The sequence below is a fragment of the Enhydra lutris genome, unplaced genomic scaffold, assembly GCF_002288905.1.
Source record: "Enhydra lutris kenyoni isolate GAN:26980312 unplaced genomic scaffold, ASM228890v2 scaffoldscaffold27, whole genome shotgun sequence".
In the NCBI taxonomy this organism is placed as follows: Eukaryota; Metazoa; Chordata; class Mammalia; order Carnivora; family Mustelidae; genus Enhydra; species Enhydra lutris.
In genome coordinates, this window is record NW_019154111.1 from 18,766,458 (window position 1) to 18,784,905 (window position 18,448).

At 36.4% G+C, this 18,448-nt stretch overlaps 1 protein-coding gene across 5 annotated transcripts in view; it reads left to right on the forward strand.

Moving 5' to 3' along the window:
- The window catches only part of LOC111151929 (calcium dependent secretion activator 2), a 532,957-nt gene that overhangs the window by 398,186 nt on the left and 116,323 nt on the right, over window positions 1-18,448 (forward strand). For all 5 annotated transcript variants that reach the window (XM_022510148.1, XM_022510149.1, XM_022510145.1 and 2 more), the window contains 2 exons: window positions 11,618-11,719; window positions 17,603-17,666. In XM_022510148.1, the coding sequence (XP_022365856.1) occupies window positions 11,618-11,719; window positions 17,603-17,666 (166 nt within the window). The remainder of the gene's footprint in view (window positions 1-11,617; window positions 11,720-17,602; window positions 17,667-18,448) is intronic.

An 18,448-nucleotide genomic window follows, 5' to 3' on the forward strand; every position in this document is an offset into this window, starting at 1 on the left:
AAAAAAATATATATATATATATTTATATATATTCTTTGGAATTTCCTATAATGAATACTCAATACTTGCTTAGATTTAGAAATTATTTTCCTTTTTTTTCTTAAAATATATTCCTGGGGATTTCCTATCATGGAGCCCCTATAGACAGTGAATTTTTATTTGGAATTGTGCTTGTTTCATCCACATTTTATAAAGAAAATTTTGCTAGGCGTACAGTTGTGGATTGACAGTTACTTTCTCTCAGCACTTTGAAGGTAGTGCTCCATTTTCTTGTGGCTTCCTGTGTTTACCGGTGAGAAGGCCGTTCACAGTGGATTGCTGTTCTTTTGAGGGGGATTTGTCTTTGCTCTCCAGATAGTTTTGAGATTATTTTGTGCTTTAGTGCTTTGCGAGTTCGCTGTAACATAGCTACATGTGCATTTCTTTTCATGGATTCTGCTTGGGATTCCTGTGGATTTCTGGCCCATGTGCCCTGCTATTGAGTAAGTGTGGATTTCTTTGAATTTACTCTGATGTGCATGTGAAGATCCACGTTTGCCATCATCCTGGAATATTGTCATCTCTTTAAATACTGTTTCTCCTCTAACCCCACTCTTTTCTACAATTCCAAATATCATATATGAGGCGTTTTATCTTCTGTATCTCTCTTACTGTCTGTAATACAAATTCTGCTTATTTCTCCAGCTACATTCTATGTTATATTTTCAGTTCTCTCTTCTATTCGAACTTGGCAAAGTTTTTTATATAAAGGGCCAGATAGAAACACAATAAATCTTTTTTTTTAAAGATTTTATTTATTATTTGACACACAGAGAGATCACAAGTAGGCAGAGAGGCAGGCAGAGAGAGGGGTGAACCAGACTTCCTGCTGAGCAGAGAGAGCAACGTGGGGCTCAATCCCAGGACCCTGAGATCATGACCTGATCCCAAGGCAAAGGCTTTAACCCACTGAGCCACCCAGGCGCCCCCACGATAACTCTTTTGGGCTTTGTGAGCTATATGGTCTCTGCTACAATTGTTCAACTCTGTGTTTTAGTTCAAAAAGAGCCATGAGCAATATGTAAGTGAATGACTGTGGCTTGTGTTCTAAATCAAATCTTATTCGTAAAAACAGGTGGTGGGCTATAGTTTGCCAACTCTTTCTCTACTTTATTTTCTTTGTAGCTATAACATCTACTTTTCAAACCACATATTGCTAATTTCAATTACTGATATTTTAGTTCTGGAAATACTATTGGGTTCTTTTTAAAACCCATCAGATTATTTCTGAACATCTCTGATTCTTGGTTTTTATCCCTCCCCCCCTTTTTCCTTAAGCCTTTTATAAATTCTGATCAATTTTAATAACTAAATTTTCTAGGTGTTTGTCTTGTTTCCCCTGACATTTTTGCCATGGTCGGTCACTGTTTTCTTACTCAGCTAAGTGTTTGTTTGTTGTTGTTGTTGTTTTAGTAAGCACATGTACTTGAAATTTATGAGAATTCTGCAAGGCCAGTTTTTTGTTTTGTTTTGTTTTGTTTTTTTAAAGATTTTTATTTATTTATTTGACAGACAGAAATCACAAGTAGGCAGAGAGGCAGGCAGAGAGAGGAGGAAGCAGGCTCCCTGCGGAGCAGAGAACCCGATGTGGGACTCGATCCCAGGACCCTGAGATCATGACCTGAGCTGAAGGCAGAGGCTTTAAACTACTGAGCCACCCAGGCGCCCCTGCAAGGCCTGTATTGAGAATACTTTCTTTTAAAGAGGATTTGCTCTTTTATTTGGTGATGGAGGTGTTACTGGAGCTACTTTATTTTCTTAACTTGGTGATTTCTTGATTGCACTGGTAGTACCCAGTTTAACGAGGCCAGGCGTATGGTGCATATTCTCAGGAAAGACTCCTTCACTCACTCTTTAGATGTTGTAGAAACAGACAGATTTTCTTGGGGGTTCCCCATTACAAGAATATTGACCTTTTCTGGACCATCCTTTAATGGATCCTACAGCCCATTTACGGGTCCCAGTTTTTGTAGGAATATCAGGTTCAGCAGGCTGTGAGGTTGCTGATCCAGTGGTGCATTCTCTTAAACATAGCTGTAAAGCCTCTTGGTTCCCACATTTTCCCCCAAGGCAGCCTTGGTGTTCACATTCATCCCTACTTTGGTTTCAGTTTCTGGTTCATTTTCATTTTCCTGGCCTTGGGAGAATTTTTTTTGACTCTTTTATAAGCTTAGCACAACATTTAACTGTATGCTTATTATAACTTACACCGTAGGTGTTTTGTAGTGAAAAGGGATTTTGGGGATATCCAGTCAATCTATACTCGGAGCAGAAGTCACGATGGAATTTGCATTTTGAAAAAGAAATCTTTAAAAAAAAAAAAAGAAAAGAAAGAAAGAAATCTTTGAACCTCTCTCTGGAGAACCTGTTGGCGCACTTTCCATAGCCTCTGCTTTGGGTCCCACCTGATTCACTGCTGCTTGTCTAGCACATCTCAACTTCAGTACCATTCCCCAACTGACTCCTTCCCTGGAAAGCCGTACTACCTCACAGCTTTGTACTTTTGCCCTTCTTCAGTGTAACTGTACATTATAGTCTGATTCTTCTTATTTATGCCTTTCCCTATTATAAACTCTGTTAGGGCAGGAGACATTTCTCTTGTGCTTGTATTATCCCCAGGACTAGGTAAGTACTCAGTAGATATCTGGTAAGTAAGGAAATGAATGATGTGGAACCATTGGTTTACAGATTTTATGGGTGAAATGTTGGGGCCCTTGGTAGGTAGAGTTCACAATTTAAAAATGTTCTTAATCAAGTGCAATGATTTTTATAACCCATGGAAAGACCCTGTGTAAACTAGAAAAATTGTGTGATTTTACCACAGAGAAGTTAGTAGATTAAGACAATGAAATACACTTTTTATGTATAAAATTGAAAATGATAAAACATAAAAACTGCCGTTGGTGAGGTTGCAGGGAAATTATTCATTTCATGCACATGGGTCACAGTGCAAACTGATAAGTACTTTCTTAAAAAGCAATTTCGTAGTATCTATCAGATGTTGAGAATACCACTACATTTGCCCTAGCCTGGGCTGCCGTAACAAAATTCCATCAACTGGGTGACTTAAACAGTAGGAATGTATCTTCTTTCAGTTCTGGAGAGTTGAAGTCAGAGATCATGGTGCCGACACGGTCCGGTCCTGGGAGAGACTCTTCTCCTGGCTTCCAGATGACTGCCTTATCCTTGTGTCATAAGGCCACCAATCCTATCAGATTCATGCCCCATACTTAATGACTGACCTCTTTGAACCTTAATTCCCTCATAAATGCCTCATCTCCAAATACAGTAATATTGGGGGATAGGACTTTAATGTATGAATTTTCATTCAGGGTGCACACAGTTCAGTCCACAGCACCACTTAAACTAACAATATACTTTTAGGTATTTACCCCAAGAGGGCACTTGGGGAGGCTCAGTCAGTTAAGCGCCTGCCTTCAGCTCAGTCATGATCCCAGGGTCCTAGGATCGAGCCCCACATTGGGCGGTTCCCCCTGCTTGTTCTTATTCTCTCTCTCTCTGTAAGACAAATAAATAAAATCCTTTAAAAAAAAAAAGGGAATTTACTCCAATGAAACAGTAAGAGATGGTTTAAAAAAATTATAGTGTAAGATTATATATCTGTAAGAAGATAAGTATATTATGTACTCTGTATATGGTAGGAAGAAATAGAGGGGGAAAGTCTAAATTCTAATGGAATATTAGATTAATAAATTCTGGTACATGATAAAATGAAGTATGCATCCATTAAAAAGCATATATTAGGATATTTGAATAATGTGAGATGTTGATACTTCATTAAAAGGATAAAAAAATTAAAAGAATCAAATTGAAAATCAGTTAAAACATATGATTAGGTTTTGTAGAATGAAAACTGGAATTATATTTACAAAAGAATATTACCTATTATGATTGGGACATTTAAAGAAATTTTTAGTTAAAGGTCTATATGTATGTAATTTAGGAGAGCAATTCAGAAAATACAAAGATAAAAACTAAAAACTGGTTTATTAAAAATAATATTAGGTATGGGGTGAAGGTGACCTATCAGAGAAGTATTACCAATCTCAATACCCTTTATTTTTATCTAAAAATCACTTCGATATTCTATTTCTCTTGAATTCTAGAATGATGTGTGATAATGAATTTAGTTTGATTCCAGGAAAAGCCAGCTATCAAACACCTTGATTACTGTCCATGACCTGTCTTCCATCAGTAACTTAAACACAAAAACTGAGTCACAAGATCTCATATCTTCAAAAAGTCCAATTACTGCATTTTTTAAAGAAGTATCTTTTTTTTTTTACAACCACCAAAGAAAATAGACTACAGTAGGAAATACATATAAGAATTAGGAGGAAGGAGTGCTAAGAAACAAAACAGGAATTTTAAATTTTATTTGCAAAATATTTTCTCAAAGAAAATGTTGTTTCTAGCTCAATACGATATGGGTCAAATTAACTTCTTCTGGATAAGTAAAATTTCAAGGAAAATGAAAGGACACTGATTTTGTGACCAATACATGACCATCCAAATGAAGTACCGTTTTGTTTGTAACAGTAAGAAATGTTCTAGGTTAGGGAACAGAAATATGAGGCTGTTGTTTCTGCTTCCTCTTCCCATAATTTCTTATTCTTGTGCTGTGTCTTCCTCTCCTTGTTATTCTATTCACAAATGGGTATTGGTGGGAAAGACATGAAGTACGAAGTGACTTTTACCTGCTGCGCTGTGGGCAGAATCGACAGTTCAGAAATGCTACTCCCTATGTGTCTGTCCCCTTCTCACTTTGTCTAGAGGAAGTGAAGATGTCCTACATTCCTCCTGGGAGAGGGCACATGAAAAGAAGCCTCTAAGAAACTCAAAGGACCATGAACTTGGTCCTCTGCCCTGTCTCTGTGTGTAAAATAGCTTTTATTGCAAGCCTCCAAAGTGCCAGGACAGGGGGTCGCACCCGATGCACTGGGGAGTCAGGGGGTCTATGGAGTGGTGAAGGAAATCAGACTCATCAGTTTACCAGACTTTTCTATACAGTGTTCACTCCTGGGGTATTAGTCAACCCACGGGCTTCCTGAGCACTCTGTTCCAGGCAACACACAGACTCCTAGAGATTATAAAACCAAGGACACTTTTTTATCCCTCATGTATCTAGAGGTGGGTCTAGCTGATAAAATGATTAAGAAAATAACCAGAGAGTATGGTACAGTTTTCATGAAGTAATAAAACAGATGGCTTGTCAGCACTAAATGATGCTTTTTAAGTGGGAATTGTGGAGAGATCCCATGATTAAATAATTTTGAAAAGTGATGTTAAGCAGATTTCTTTACTATCAGGCTTCTCAAGCTCCTTAAATACGCCTTGCTTCCATTATGGCCCTCCAGCAAGGTCTTGTAATGTTCAGAACATCCTTGGGCTTTCTAACCCTTTCTCTTTTTTTGGAGAAAGTTTCAGGACAATTGTTTTTTAAAACCTGTTGGCAGCCGGATGAAATGGATATTAAAATTTGTTCTTCTTGGTCTTTATGGGCTTCTGAAAGGTTATATTATACTGGAAAAAAAGACCATAAAATGTGCGAACTGTAAACTGTTCAAGAGAAGTAGAGCTATGGGGTTAGTCCATATTTAAATATTTAAGCAGGTTCCGCCATTGATGTTTACTCTTCCGCTCAAATGCCCAACTCTGCAACCCAGTTTCACACTCTTTTCCTCTTAGATCTTTCTCGAAATGTAATGATTGTTCCCTTCATAGAAACTAATTTCTTATCAGAAACACCTCAAAAGCCGTGAGAGATAGAAGATGGAGAAGAGGATACAGTTTCTCTCTCTTGTTCCTGAGTAGTCTTTCAAGAAGAGCCTTCTCAATTTAAAGCTTATATTGTACTGTTTACAGAAGGAGTTGATAGTGATGACAAGATGTCCAGTATACAGAATGGATTCTGTTTGTTTTTAAACGCCTACTCTGCCAGACTGATGAATAACACAAGTTCAAAAATCCATCGTGAGATCCCTTAGTTCATGCAGGGATTTAGTGAAATTAATTTGTATAGGCCTTAATATGTATAAGAACTATTATTGGACAAATCTGCCTTTCAGAAAAAGATTGTGTGTGTGTGTGTGTGTGTGTGTGTGCGTGCACCTATGTATGCCTACATGTAATGCTTTCTCTAGAAGCAGATTGAGACCCATAGGCAGATAGAAGAGACGATTGGTAAGCATCAGTGGCAGAATTTCCATTGGGTATGAATTCCTTTTTTTAAGGATCAAGTATAATTAATGTAGACCTAAATATATTTGCTGTCCCTTTGCTTATTATGTAACACCAGAAGGAAGTTCTATATCATTACTTGTTTTTATCTATAATTAAAAGAATGCATCTACCTTTAAACTGTATTTTATAATTTGCTCTTAAACTTTCATGGAAAACTTCCTACTAAAATCATGTGATTTTAAATAACTACAGGCCCCAGGAAAAAAATGAAAAATTTAAATCTCAATACATGAAAATGCCCTTTTTTTGCATCAGAACAACTGATGCAAAAACTACTATTTATCAGTCTTAGAATTAAGCTTAAAAACTGCTATTTATCAGTCTTAGAATTAAGCTCCAATTAACATTAAATCAGAAAATTGGCCTTTTACCTTAGAATTTTCAATAACCATATATTTTTTAAAGATTTTATTTATTTGACAGACAGATCACAAGTAGGCAGAGAGGCAGGCAGAGAGAAAAGGGGAAGCAGGCTCCCTGCTGAGCAGAGAGCCCGATGCAGGGCTCGATCCCAGAACCCTGAGATCATGACCTGAGCCGAAGGCAGAGGCTTAACCCACTGAGCCACCCAGGTGCTGCCAATAACCATATTTTAATATTGTCTTTTTATCAGTATCAAAGAGGCATTAGTTACTTTACTTTTATTATCTCAGGAGAAAAATTCTATCCTTGATATTTAAAGCAAATGATTTCACTAATAATTAAAACGGCAGGTAAATACTAAAAATTTTCTGTTAAATATAAAAACAGCTAACTTTTGTCAGAGATCTTTTTACCCAGACTACTTAACTATAATTCCTGTACTGTTTGCTTTTCAAAAAATTTCCTGTTTTACCTACTGTTATATGATTTAAAACATTCCAATTAATTTATGCCCTATTAATACTAATAAGCAATAATATTTGTGATACTACTCACTCATGAGTTTTTACTATCTGCTATAGCTGGTATTTTTATATTTGGTGTATCATTTATTCATGTCTTTAGCATTTAATTGCCATTTAGCATCAATCTGCCAGCTACTGTTTGGGTACCAGGGGTGCAGCACAAAGGAGGCAAACAATAAACAGATCTATCACATGTGGGGTGATGACACATTGTGTATAATAACCAGCAACAAAGCATGTTAAAGGAAAAGAGACCTGTGGGAATGGGAGATTACATCTTTACAGCAGGTGGTTAGAGATAATCTCACTAATCCTGAGTCATGTGGGTAGAGATGAGAAGGCAGTGAGCAAGCTCTGTCTGCCTCAGAAAATACCATCCCAGGCAGTGGGAGCAGCATGTGCAAATGCCCTGAGGCAGAGATGTGTCCTGTGTTTAAGGAAAAGCTAGGAGGCCAGAGTGGCTAGAGGGAAGGGACCTGCTATGAGGGGTAGAGACGATCAGGGTGTGTACAGGGTGAGAGGGAGGTCCTACAAGGTCTTGCAGATAGTTCCAAGAATGTTCAGTTTTGGAATGAGTATTAGAATTACAAGGTATGGCTTAGGCTTGGAATAAGCTCACTGTAGTGTGTTGCTGTTACTCGACACAGAAAAGACTAGAAGAAGGAGACTAAGGAGGCTGTAACCATACTTGGGATATTTTGAAGGGTACAGGTAACAGAAATTAATTTATAAGCTGAGTTTATAAAGCTATTATTTTAAATCTCTGTTACCCTGGGTCTACTAGATGGATGTTCATAAAATACAAATAGTTTAAGTTTCTCTTAAAGCTACTTTCTGCAAGTACAAATTTTAAGGACTGACCTTGTTGAGTTTTGTTTTGTTTTGTTTTGTTTTTAATAGAATTACTGATTCAGTGGTGCCTGGATGGCTCAGTCGGTTAAGATTCTGTCTTTGGCTCAGGTCATGATCCCAGGGTCCTGGGATTGAGCCCCACATTGCACTCCTTGCTCAGCAGTAGCCTGCCTCTCCCTCATTTTCTGCTTGATGCTCTGCCTACTTGTGCTCTCTCTCTCTCAAATAAATAAAGAAAATCTTAAAAAAAAAAAAAAAAGAATTACTGATTCAGTGTCATTTATCTTAAATTTTATAGCTATTTAAGCCCTCTGCCTTATATAAGTAATATAGAAAATGTCTGATATAAGTATATTTAAAATATTACACATTGCTTCTCAGATTCAGTTCACGTTTTTTAATAGAGGTGGTTTTTTCCCCCTCTTTATTACTTTCTCTGAAAGTGTTGGGGAAAGAGAATAAAACATGGGCTCTAAGAGCCCTAGATTTGGAATGCAAGAGACTTAGGTTCAAGTCCAGGCTCTGGCTCTTGTTAGCTGTGCAACTTTGGGGAAGTCACCTAACCTCTCTGAGCTTCAGCAGCTTCCTTTCTTGGATGCTGGAAAATGGTTCGCTGTGAGCATGCTGTGTCATGCATATAAAACAGCATAGTACCAGGAGCATATTTAGAACTTTGTTACTGATCATTGTTATGTAAATTTTAATAAATGGCTATGATAAGATATTGATGACACAGGACATATTTGCATTTATTGGGAAGAATAATTTTAATATCTTTAAAAGATTTTATTTATTTGGCAGAGCAGGCACAAAGGTAGGGACAGAGGGAGAGGGAGAAGCAGACTCCCTGCTGAGGAGGGAGCCTGACGCGGGGCTGGATCCCAGGACCCCAGGATTATGACCTGAGCTGATGAACAACTGAGCCACCCATGCGCCCCGGGAAAAATCATATTAGAAGGAGCTGTTACTTTTAGGCATGACTGCATAAAGTTGTTATTTATTCCCAATCACTTAGGTATAGATGTCCACTTCATATACCTAATAGTCAGTACATAGTCCGGTGTAGGCACTAAAAGGCATGTAAATAAGGACAGGTCCAAGATACTAACTATTGTATTTAACTTGTCAGATGTATACCTAGTTTAATAATAAACTCACTAAAATGATGGCTTTTCCCTGTATACAACAGTCTTTGTCTTAGTGAAAGTTGACACAAATGATGTTCCTCTACTGACCTTTCTCGCTTTTCATCACCTAAACCCCTGGCTCTGTTGTGTCAGGAAGGCGAGGTGCCCCAGTGAAGTTTAATATGACAGGATGACTTGCTGTATCACTGTGAATCACAATCTCCTTTGACAGTTGAAGCAAACAGTAAAATTCACTCTAATATAACCATGTGCTCTAATATAACCATGTGGTTATATTAGAGCAAAGCCAAAGAACCGTATCAGTCATCAGAATAATAAATAGAAGTTCTTTGCTCTTTTTCATCAAGTTTGCATAGACGTATAGAGTGAAATACCCACCCACAACTTAGTGGTGAGTTTTTATGGTACCTATATGATAACATAATGTAGCCATAGTTTGCATCTGAATGCTCAAATTCCCAAGTTAATGATGTATATAGAACTCTCCACTTGAAGTTTTGTGATCATTATTATACTTAAATTATAGTCTTGGTTTTGTGCTATCATTTGCTCAGTGGGAATTGACTCCGAAGTAATATGTGATAAAATGCATTATATTATAAATTATTGTAATATCATAAATTTTTATCAATTATGGGGGTTAGCTCAGAGTTCATCATTTTGTAATTTATAGATCAGATTTTCTTTTCTCCTTCCTAAAGTATTTGAAAGAGCAATATTTGCCATTAGTCTTGCTGCGGTTCACATTGAAAATACATTCTGGTAGGATGTATTATTCTGACTATGAAATAAAATAATTGATGTTTCCCTATTTAGGAATGAAGTATAATTGTAAGATTTTCAAAGCATAAATTCCAGCAGCATATGAGTATCTGAAATAACATTATGTTCTCTATAATGGCAAAACAATTTTCAGACTGAAATGATGATTTGAGATGTATAAAAGGTCTTTATGTCATTATGATTCAGATATAACTTTAAAATTAATTGCTTTTATCCTAATTGACTAGTTGCAAGCATCAAAGATACACATGCACACACATGTTTATATATAGATGAAAAAAAGAGTGGGAGCACCAAATAAAAATCTTCTGGGGAAAGTTATACCAAGCATTCATTTTTCTTTATTTTTCATAATCATTTCTACCTATTTTATCCATAATATTAAAAATTAGTTAAAATTATAATACATAAGTCTTTGGGAACTAAAATGCAATCTTTAGAAAAATAAGCTAATAGAGGAGGAAGTGATTGGTGTTAATTATCAAATGCAAAAGATTCATTTCATTGAAATAGACAATTTTGGGGGCACCTGGGTGGCTCAGTGGGTTAAAGTCTCTGCCTTCGGCTCAGGTCATGATCCCAGGGTCCTGGGATCAAGCCCCACATCGGGCTCTCTGCTCCACGGGGAGCCTGCTTTCTCCTCTCTCTCTCTGCCTGCCTCTCTGCCTACTTGTGATCTCTGTCTGTCAAGTAAATAAATAAAATCTTAAAAAAAAAAATTCAGGTGAAATAGACACTTTTGGAATATGAGATTAATAGGTCTTTCTCATTGCATTAACAAACTTATAGTTCATGTGTTAATAATTTTTGATGACTGTTATACAACCTGGTCCTTAAACTGATACAGAATAAATTCTAAATCCGTTATAAGAAATATTTTATTCTTTTAATCCTGACCTTAGTAAGAGAAGATTTCCGTTCGGTCTTCATAACCACCTCTAAAAGTCCTTGTAAAACTTGCCTTTATTGCAGAGGGATATTTGGCTGAGCACAAGCTCCAGAAATATAGCTCATCTGTGTTCTCTGCAAGGTTTTATTCAGCTATTTGTTTTGAATTATAAACCCCCACATTTAAACAAAAAAAATAATGCAGTAAATCACCAAACGCATTCAAATTTTCTTTGTTTTTTACACTTAGAATGAAATCTCTTGCTTCACATTAGCTTAATTTTTATTTGGAAGAAAAGTAGTTAAAACATTTTAGTTTGCATTCAGTGTGCTTTTATAATATTTTCATCCATAGAATATTTATTCAATTTGTCAAATGTTTGGTACCACATAAAATACTTTTCACTACCATTCTCAAGGACTAGTCATTGTTTTCAGTAGATCTGGAAAGTATTTATTGTAATCCTTTACCTTGAAAGCTGTCTAAAACAGAATAATTCTATTCCATTCGTTCCAGGTCAAAATATGAAGCAAATGGCCACAAATACCTCCTTTAAATAAATTTCCATTATAGGGGAAAGTAATATGTATTCTGTGGACCAATATGCATTTTCCTTCATTATTCTTCAGAGAAATAGAGATATAAAGATAAATGCATATTTAAGTATATATAAATAAAGATATATAAAGATATAAAATATATGAAAGCCAACATTCTATCAGTATAAATTACTGATTGTGATTTTTGTTTTCCAGGCCTGATGGAATTGGAACTGTTTCAATGGAAGAAAAAGAGAGATTTGAGGAGATAAAAGAAAGACTCTCTTCCCTTTTAGAAAACCAGATAAGCCATTTCAGGTATTATACTCTGTTCATTAATATTAAGTATTTGCTTTCTTCACTCAACACTCCAGTTCCCTATAGAGGTTTATTATGTCTTTCCATGGCTACTCAAGAACTATCAGCTTCCTCTCCATCGCCTCTCAGGTAAGATCCATATTCCTCAGTCTGTTGTCTCTTTCTAAGCCTGCCATTCAGTTTCCACCATTCATTAAGGTAGGTCCCTTACCCCTTCAATTTGTGGAATGCTTCTCTCACTTGTGCATTTCTTATCCTTGAGTAGCCTCTTCCAGCTCTGGTGAGTAGTCCTCCCTCTCTGAGTCACCAGAGGAGCTTCTTGTGTCCTATCTTCATAGTAGAGCTGTTTTTTGATCATTCTAGCAAAGACTAGAAAACCTGATGTCTTTCAGCATTTATCATCTCTACTCATCACTAGTAACTTATCACATAGTTATAATATCCATTTCTTAAGTCATTAGTAATTTAATTTACATTATTTATATGAGAACAAGGGCCATGTTGCCTGGCACATTTCCTTGCTCAAAAAAAAAAAAAAAAATTAACCATTGATACTAAAAAACATATACAGAATGAAAGATCAAAATCTTGGTATTTTTTTCCCCTGATTACAGGTAGCTCAATAGAACCTAATGGTTAAAAACAGAAATATTTCTGGAGAATGCAATTCAAGACAAAGGAGACAAAGAAAGAGGGGTAGTTAAGATCCCTGAACAGAAAATCAGTGTTAAAGAGGAGGGAATCTTCATAGTGATAGTTAATAGAAACCCCAAGTGATGATTGAGCTTAGAAAACAACCAGTTCTGATGAGAGCAGGTCAGAAAAATTCTTCAAGTAAATCAAATTGACAAAATACTAAGCTGTTTTAGTATATTGAGAGAGGATTTACCCACCTGGAATTGAGTTTGGAGTTCTATTAATTATATTAGTTACATTGGATTACATACATAAAAAGAGTATATTAAAAACAATGACAAGTATTAATTATAAACAAAATAATGGCACATAAATCATAGTATATACTGTGTCTCACTTATCTAGGACATTTACATAATATAAATACTGAATTTAATGCCCCAAAATGGCATAACTGTGTTAGAAAGATAGGAAGTACAGGAATTACGTTTAGGATGGGGGAAAGTAGTCCAAAAAAGGGAAAAAAAAAAAAATCTACATATGTCTAAGGTGGAGTAACAGGATTATATTTACCCTCCCACCTGAAACAAACTTTTTAATTTTTTTAAAATGTGGAAAAATGCTCTTAAAGCACATTAAACATAAGACAATGAATAAAAGTGATTCTTGAGAAATGAAAAATAAATGACTAAGCCCTTTCATTGTCTCTGCCTGGCACCACGAGAGTGCTTCTGGGCCATGGCTCAGGGAGGAGAATCCTAGTGGACCCCTGCCTTGACAAGACAGAGATGGGTGTCCAGGGAAGGCAGCCAGAGTTTGCAGGTCAAACTTCTAAAGAGAAGAGAGGAGAGACCTGCAGGTATTTGCTGAGGGTCCCCCTGGAGTCTTCAACTCAGTATTGATTTAAGCATGTATGTATGGAAAATAAAGTCAGACAAATAATCCTTTCACTCTGCGGTAGGATTACAGGAGATAATCCCCAAAGCTAGGAGGAGTACCAGTTTCTACCACCCAGGGTGGAAAGCTTCTAAGTCATGGACAGAGGGTCAAATACTGAAGAAAATTTTTCCTCAGTAAGAGAAAAAATTTAACCCTGTTTTTATCTTTCCTAATGAGGATTAAAATCAAGTTTCAAATAAATCAAACTGTTTTAAGTAATTTAACTGCATTCCAGAACAAAGCTCAAGAATAAAGGAATACAAAAGTACTGAGTCACCAATAATGTAAAATAATAATGCCTAGCATCCAGTCAAAAATTTCTAGGCGGGGCGCCTGGGTGGCTCAATGGGTTAAGCTGCTGCCTTCGGCTCAGGTCATGATCTCAGGGTCCTGGGATCAAGTCCCGCATCGGGCTCTCTGCTCAGCAGGGAGCCTGCTTCCCTCTCTCTCTCTCTCTGCCTGCCTCTCTGTCTACTTGTGATCTCTGTCAAATAAATAAATAAAATCTTTAAAAAAAAAAAAATTTCTAGGCATACAAAGAAATGGTAAAATATGACCAATGAAGAGAATGAAAACAGCCAAATGTGGAAGTGACACAGAAGATAGAATTAGTAAACAATAGTATTAAAAGAAATCTTACCAAATGTATGTTCAACCTGTTAAGGGCATCTGTGGGAAACCTGCAACTTCATACTTAACAGTGAAAGATTGAATGCTTTTCACCTAAGATCAAGAGCAAGGCAAGGATATCTGCTCAAAAATCAGTAATCAAGGTTGTGTGGTATGGACAGTTCAGAAATTGACTCCCACATATATGGTCAATTGATTTTCAAAGATAAACCAAGATAGTTTGCAAAGTATACTTTTTTTCAATAAATGGTGCTAGAACTATTAAATAGCCAAATGCAAAATACTGACCTGGCCCCATACCTCATACCTGATTAAAAAGTTAACTCAAAATGGATGGATCTAGGAAACAGAAAATCTCTTTGCTCTTATACTAAGCAAAGATTATTCAGAACACCAAAATCATGATTCATAAATGGAACAATATTACCTTGAACTTTATCAATATTAAGTACGTGTGATCTTCTAAAGACATTGATGTGGGAATAAAGAGACCCATCTCAGAATGGGAAAAAGTATTTGCACAATAGATACCCCCCCAAAAAAACTTTTATCTGGAATATTTAAGTATCTCTTAAAAATTAGTAAGAAATAAAAGAACCCAATAAAAAATTGTTTCTGATACTTCACCAAAGACACATGGTGACAAGGCATATGAAAAGGTGCTCAACATTCTTATTCTTTAGGGAAATATGAACTAAAACACAATGCAGTACTACTACATTATTAGTACAACTAAAATTAGAAAAATAATTACCATCCAGTAAGTGTTGGCATGGATGTGAAGCTGGAACTCTGCATATACTCTTGATAGCAGTATAGAAGTGTACAACCCACTGTATAAGGTAGTTTGCAGGTTTTTAAAAATTCAAACACCGAACATATGACCCAGCCATTCCACTTGTAGGTATTCTCCAAGGGAAATGCAAGCACATGTCCACGCAAAGACACTTCATATGAACGTTCATACCAGCATTATTCATCAGAGCCAGAATATGAAAACAAGCCAGATGGCCATCAACAAGGAAAAGATAAGCAGTGTATTCCCATACTTCTGAGCAATAAAAATGAATGAATGGTTGATAGCATGAATGAATATCAAAATATACTGAGAGAAATCAGAAGCAAAGAAATACGTGCTATAATATCCCTCTTCCATAAAATTATAGGAAATACAAACAATCCAAATACAAAGTAAATCCATGCTTGCTTGGGCTCATGGGATGGGGAGGAAACATTTGGACGTCATGAATATGTATATTAAACTGATTGTGGTAATGGTTCCACAGGTGTATACCTATGTCAAAACTTATCAATTGCGTATTTTAAATATGTGCAGTTATATGTCATTTATACCTCTGAGTCTAACTTCCATAGTGGGAAGTTAGTAGAAGAATATATAAAACTGAAAAATCGAGAATTAGAAATATTAGCATGTAGGTTAGGAATATAATGTTTAAATACAGAAAGAAACAGCTTAAAGTAAAAGACTTTTGTTTTTCTGGAGAAATTACTTGGGGAGTGGGGTGGAAATGACATAAAGGACTTCTGTTTTTCATAATAAGGCTTTAGAAGAAGTTTCCTTTCAGACTTGTGCATAAATAATTTTGATTAAAAAATACTGTATATTAAAATGATAAAGGAAAAAAAGTTTAATTGTGAGACACATCTATGCAGGCTCATCTATCTCTAATCAACTTACTAATGGGAATCAAGACGATTTTAATTTATTCAGATTAGATATTAAGAGTGGTTGAATTTTATTTGATGGTTGAGTATTTTCCACTTTGCTTTGTTATTGCAGAGCTGTCAAAGTGGTAAAAACCTAAAATATTTATCCTGAAAGCAGAACAAAACTATTCCTTTCTTTTAAAACTCGTTTTGTAAAGATTAATTAGGCTTCTGTGCAGTTATTTTCTGTACTTTATTGATTCAGGATTACTTGTACTCTGTAAATGTGTTGAATTATTTACACATCATGAGCAGCTAATGCTAATTCAGAACATACCCAGTGGGACCTCAGAGCCCTGAAATGCTAAATGTAATCTGGGGATCAGTAACATTCCATTCATAAAATGTGTCACCCACAGGTTAATGGAAATAAACAATAGGAAAGACAATGGGTGGATTATGCAAATACACTGAAAAGATTTAAGCAGGAGGAGGGGACTATAAGAACCCAATTTGTGTTTTAGTTAAACGTGGATTAAGGTTTATGGTATTCAAAATGATGAAAGCTACTTTGCTAATTTGCTAATGTTCCAAAAAGCAACACTGCACAGGAAAAAAAAAAAACTATCAAAAATAAATTGGTTGTTGCTTTTGTGCATCGTAGAGGAGAGGAGGAAGAGAATGCATTGAAGTAAGAGTTAGTTGAAGGAAATTTTTAACAGCAAATGAAATAAATAGACTTTTGAAGAAAAATTTGACTAGACATGATTTTTTTTGTGATTATCTGACACTAATAAAAGTTCTATAAAATCAAAACCCTGTCCTAATATGGATTTAACAACTGCTTTGTGAAAAATGCCTCTTTAATCAGTGTTTAAAATTTGCTGCTATAAAAGAAATTGAATTTAAAATATATGTGCTTTAAAAAATGTATGTGTTTTTAGGGAAACCTGTTCAGATTGCCTTGTGGAAAAAAAAATAATTTCATTGTGAGTTACGTCTTAGAAGATGTGTTTACGAAGCCCCTGAATAATGGCAAAGGACATGGAAATACATAAACTTCAAGTTACTGGTTTGGAGATTTCTAGTCCAGAGCCAAGTAGCAGCCCCAGGACAGCTCAGCCTCCAGCAGACCTTGATCTTGAGGCTGGGAGTGGTGGTTGGGGAGGAGGTGCTTTACGGAGCCTGATTCAAGAGAGCGAGCAGCTCTAGCAGGAAGAAGAGGCCCTGACATTCTCTGCTTTTTAAGTGGAAAGTGACCTGAACAGGGACCCGTGTAAAGAGCAATAAATCTGTTACCACCATGTGTCAGCTAACTTCCAAGGAGCCCACTCACTCGTCCAGCCTCTGACCCTGATTTCAGAACGCTGGCGTGACCTGCCCTCTGGTTGTTGGTGTCTATTAGGAATGCATGACATTAGAAAGACTGATGATGACCATCTCCGCTGGCAAGTGGCGGAGCTCTGGAAAGTTGGTGTTTTGTGTGGAGAGGGTGTAGAGTTAGCTACTGGCGTTATAGGCAGGTGTCAGGAAAGGAGGGAGCTGGAATGTGTTTTGCACTAGCAGTTATGTCTATGGGGTGTGTGTCCATCTCAAGCCACACATAAACACAGGAGGAAATGGGGGAGAAATCCTTTCTTTTAGCATAAGGCTTGAATAACAGCAAACCTTATGAAGATTTTAGGAAATGTATTTTAATTATCTTTTTATTGGTAGACTCTTGGAGATTTTTTTTGTTTTTGTTGTTGTTCTTAATTTACCCTGTTCTTTCTGAACATACATCATCACAATTTTAGAACGTTTTCATCACAGTTGATACCCTTACTGTTAAAAGAAACTGAAGCATGGAACCAAGTAAACTTCTGCCGTTAAGATTTTCCCAGATGGGTTGATGCTAGTTTAACCACTTTTCACTGGTCTTCAATGATGCCAAGTAGTAGAAGAGGGAATTATTGAGCAGTCTTGGATAGTAAATGTTTGACATTTTTGTTCCTCCTCTTGTTTTTAAAGATACTGTTTTCCCTTTGGACGACCTGAAGGTGCTCTCAAAGCTACGCTTTCATTACTTGAAAGGGTACGTTTGAACACTACTTTATAAATGCTATTTGCACGCGCAGTGGCTGTGTATTTTAGTGACTGAGCCAGCCAGATAGGCTCATTCCTCTCAAGGAGTGTGTCCTGTGGGGCTGTCCGCTCACATTTTATCACTTTCTCACCTACTCCTAACTACATTCCAATTCTCCTTACCTCCTATTTCCTCCTCCCCGCAGCTTTCCTGAAGCCCTCCCCTGCCATCTGAGGCTGAGTTGATGGCGTATTGGTAGTACCTATTTTCCCCACCTCTTTCTTTCCCTCATGAAATAGTCTTTTTTTTTCCAGTTAAGTATAATCATCTGTTTTTCAGACTTCACAGTTGTCTTTCATTACCCCCCCTCACCCCCCCGACTTATTTGTCTGTCTACCTTCCCATCTCTCATACCTATAAAGGTTTATCACTTAACATGCCCAAACATATCCTTCCTTCCATCCTAAATCAATCTCAGAATACATTTCAACTTGTGTTACTTTAAATGGATTCATGAATTGTAGAAATTCGTTTTCCCTCAAAAAATAAATAGCACAAGGCTTTCCTATCCATGCTAAAATAATTTATTAATGAAAGTACATTCTCCACTCCTGTTTATGTAACAGACAAGGTTTGAAAGGGAAGTATCATTTTCATTTATTTATAGAACTATTCGTATGCTAGTTGGAGCCTAACAGGTAAGTGATGTGGACAATTCCTGTTCCTTATAAACATTAAAAAAAAAAATTCTAAGTATCATTTAAAGGTCATGATTTGATTATTCTGGTCTT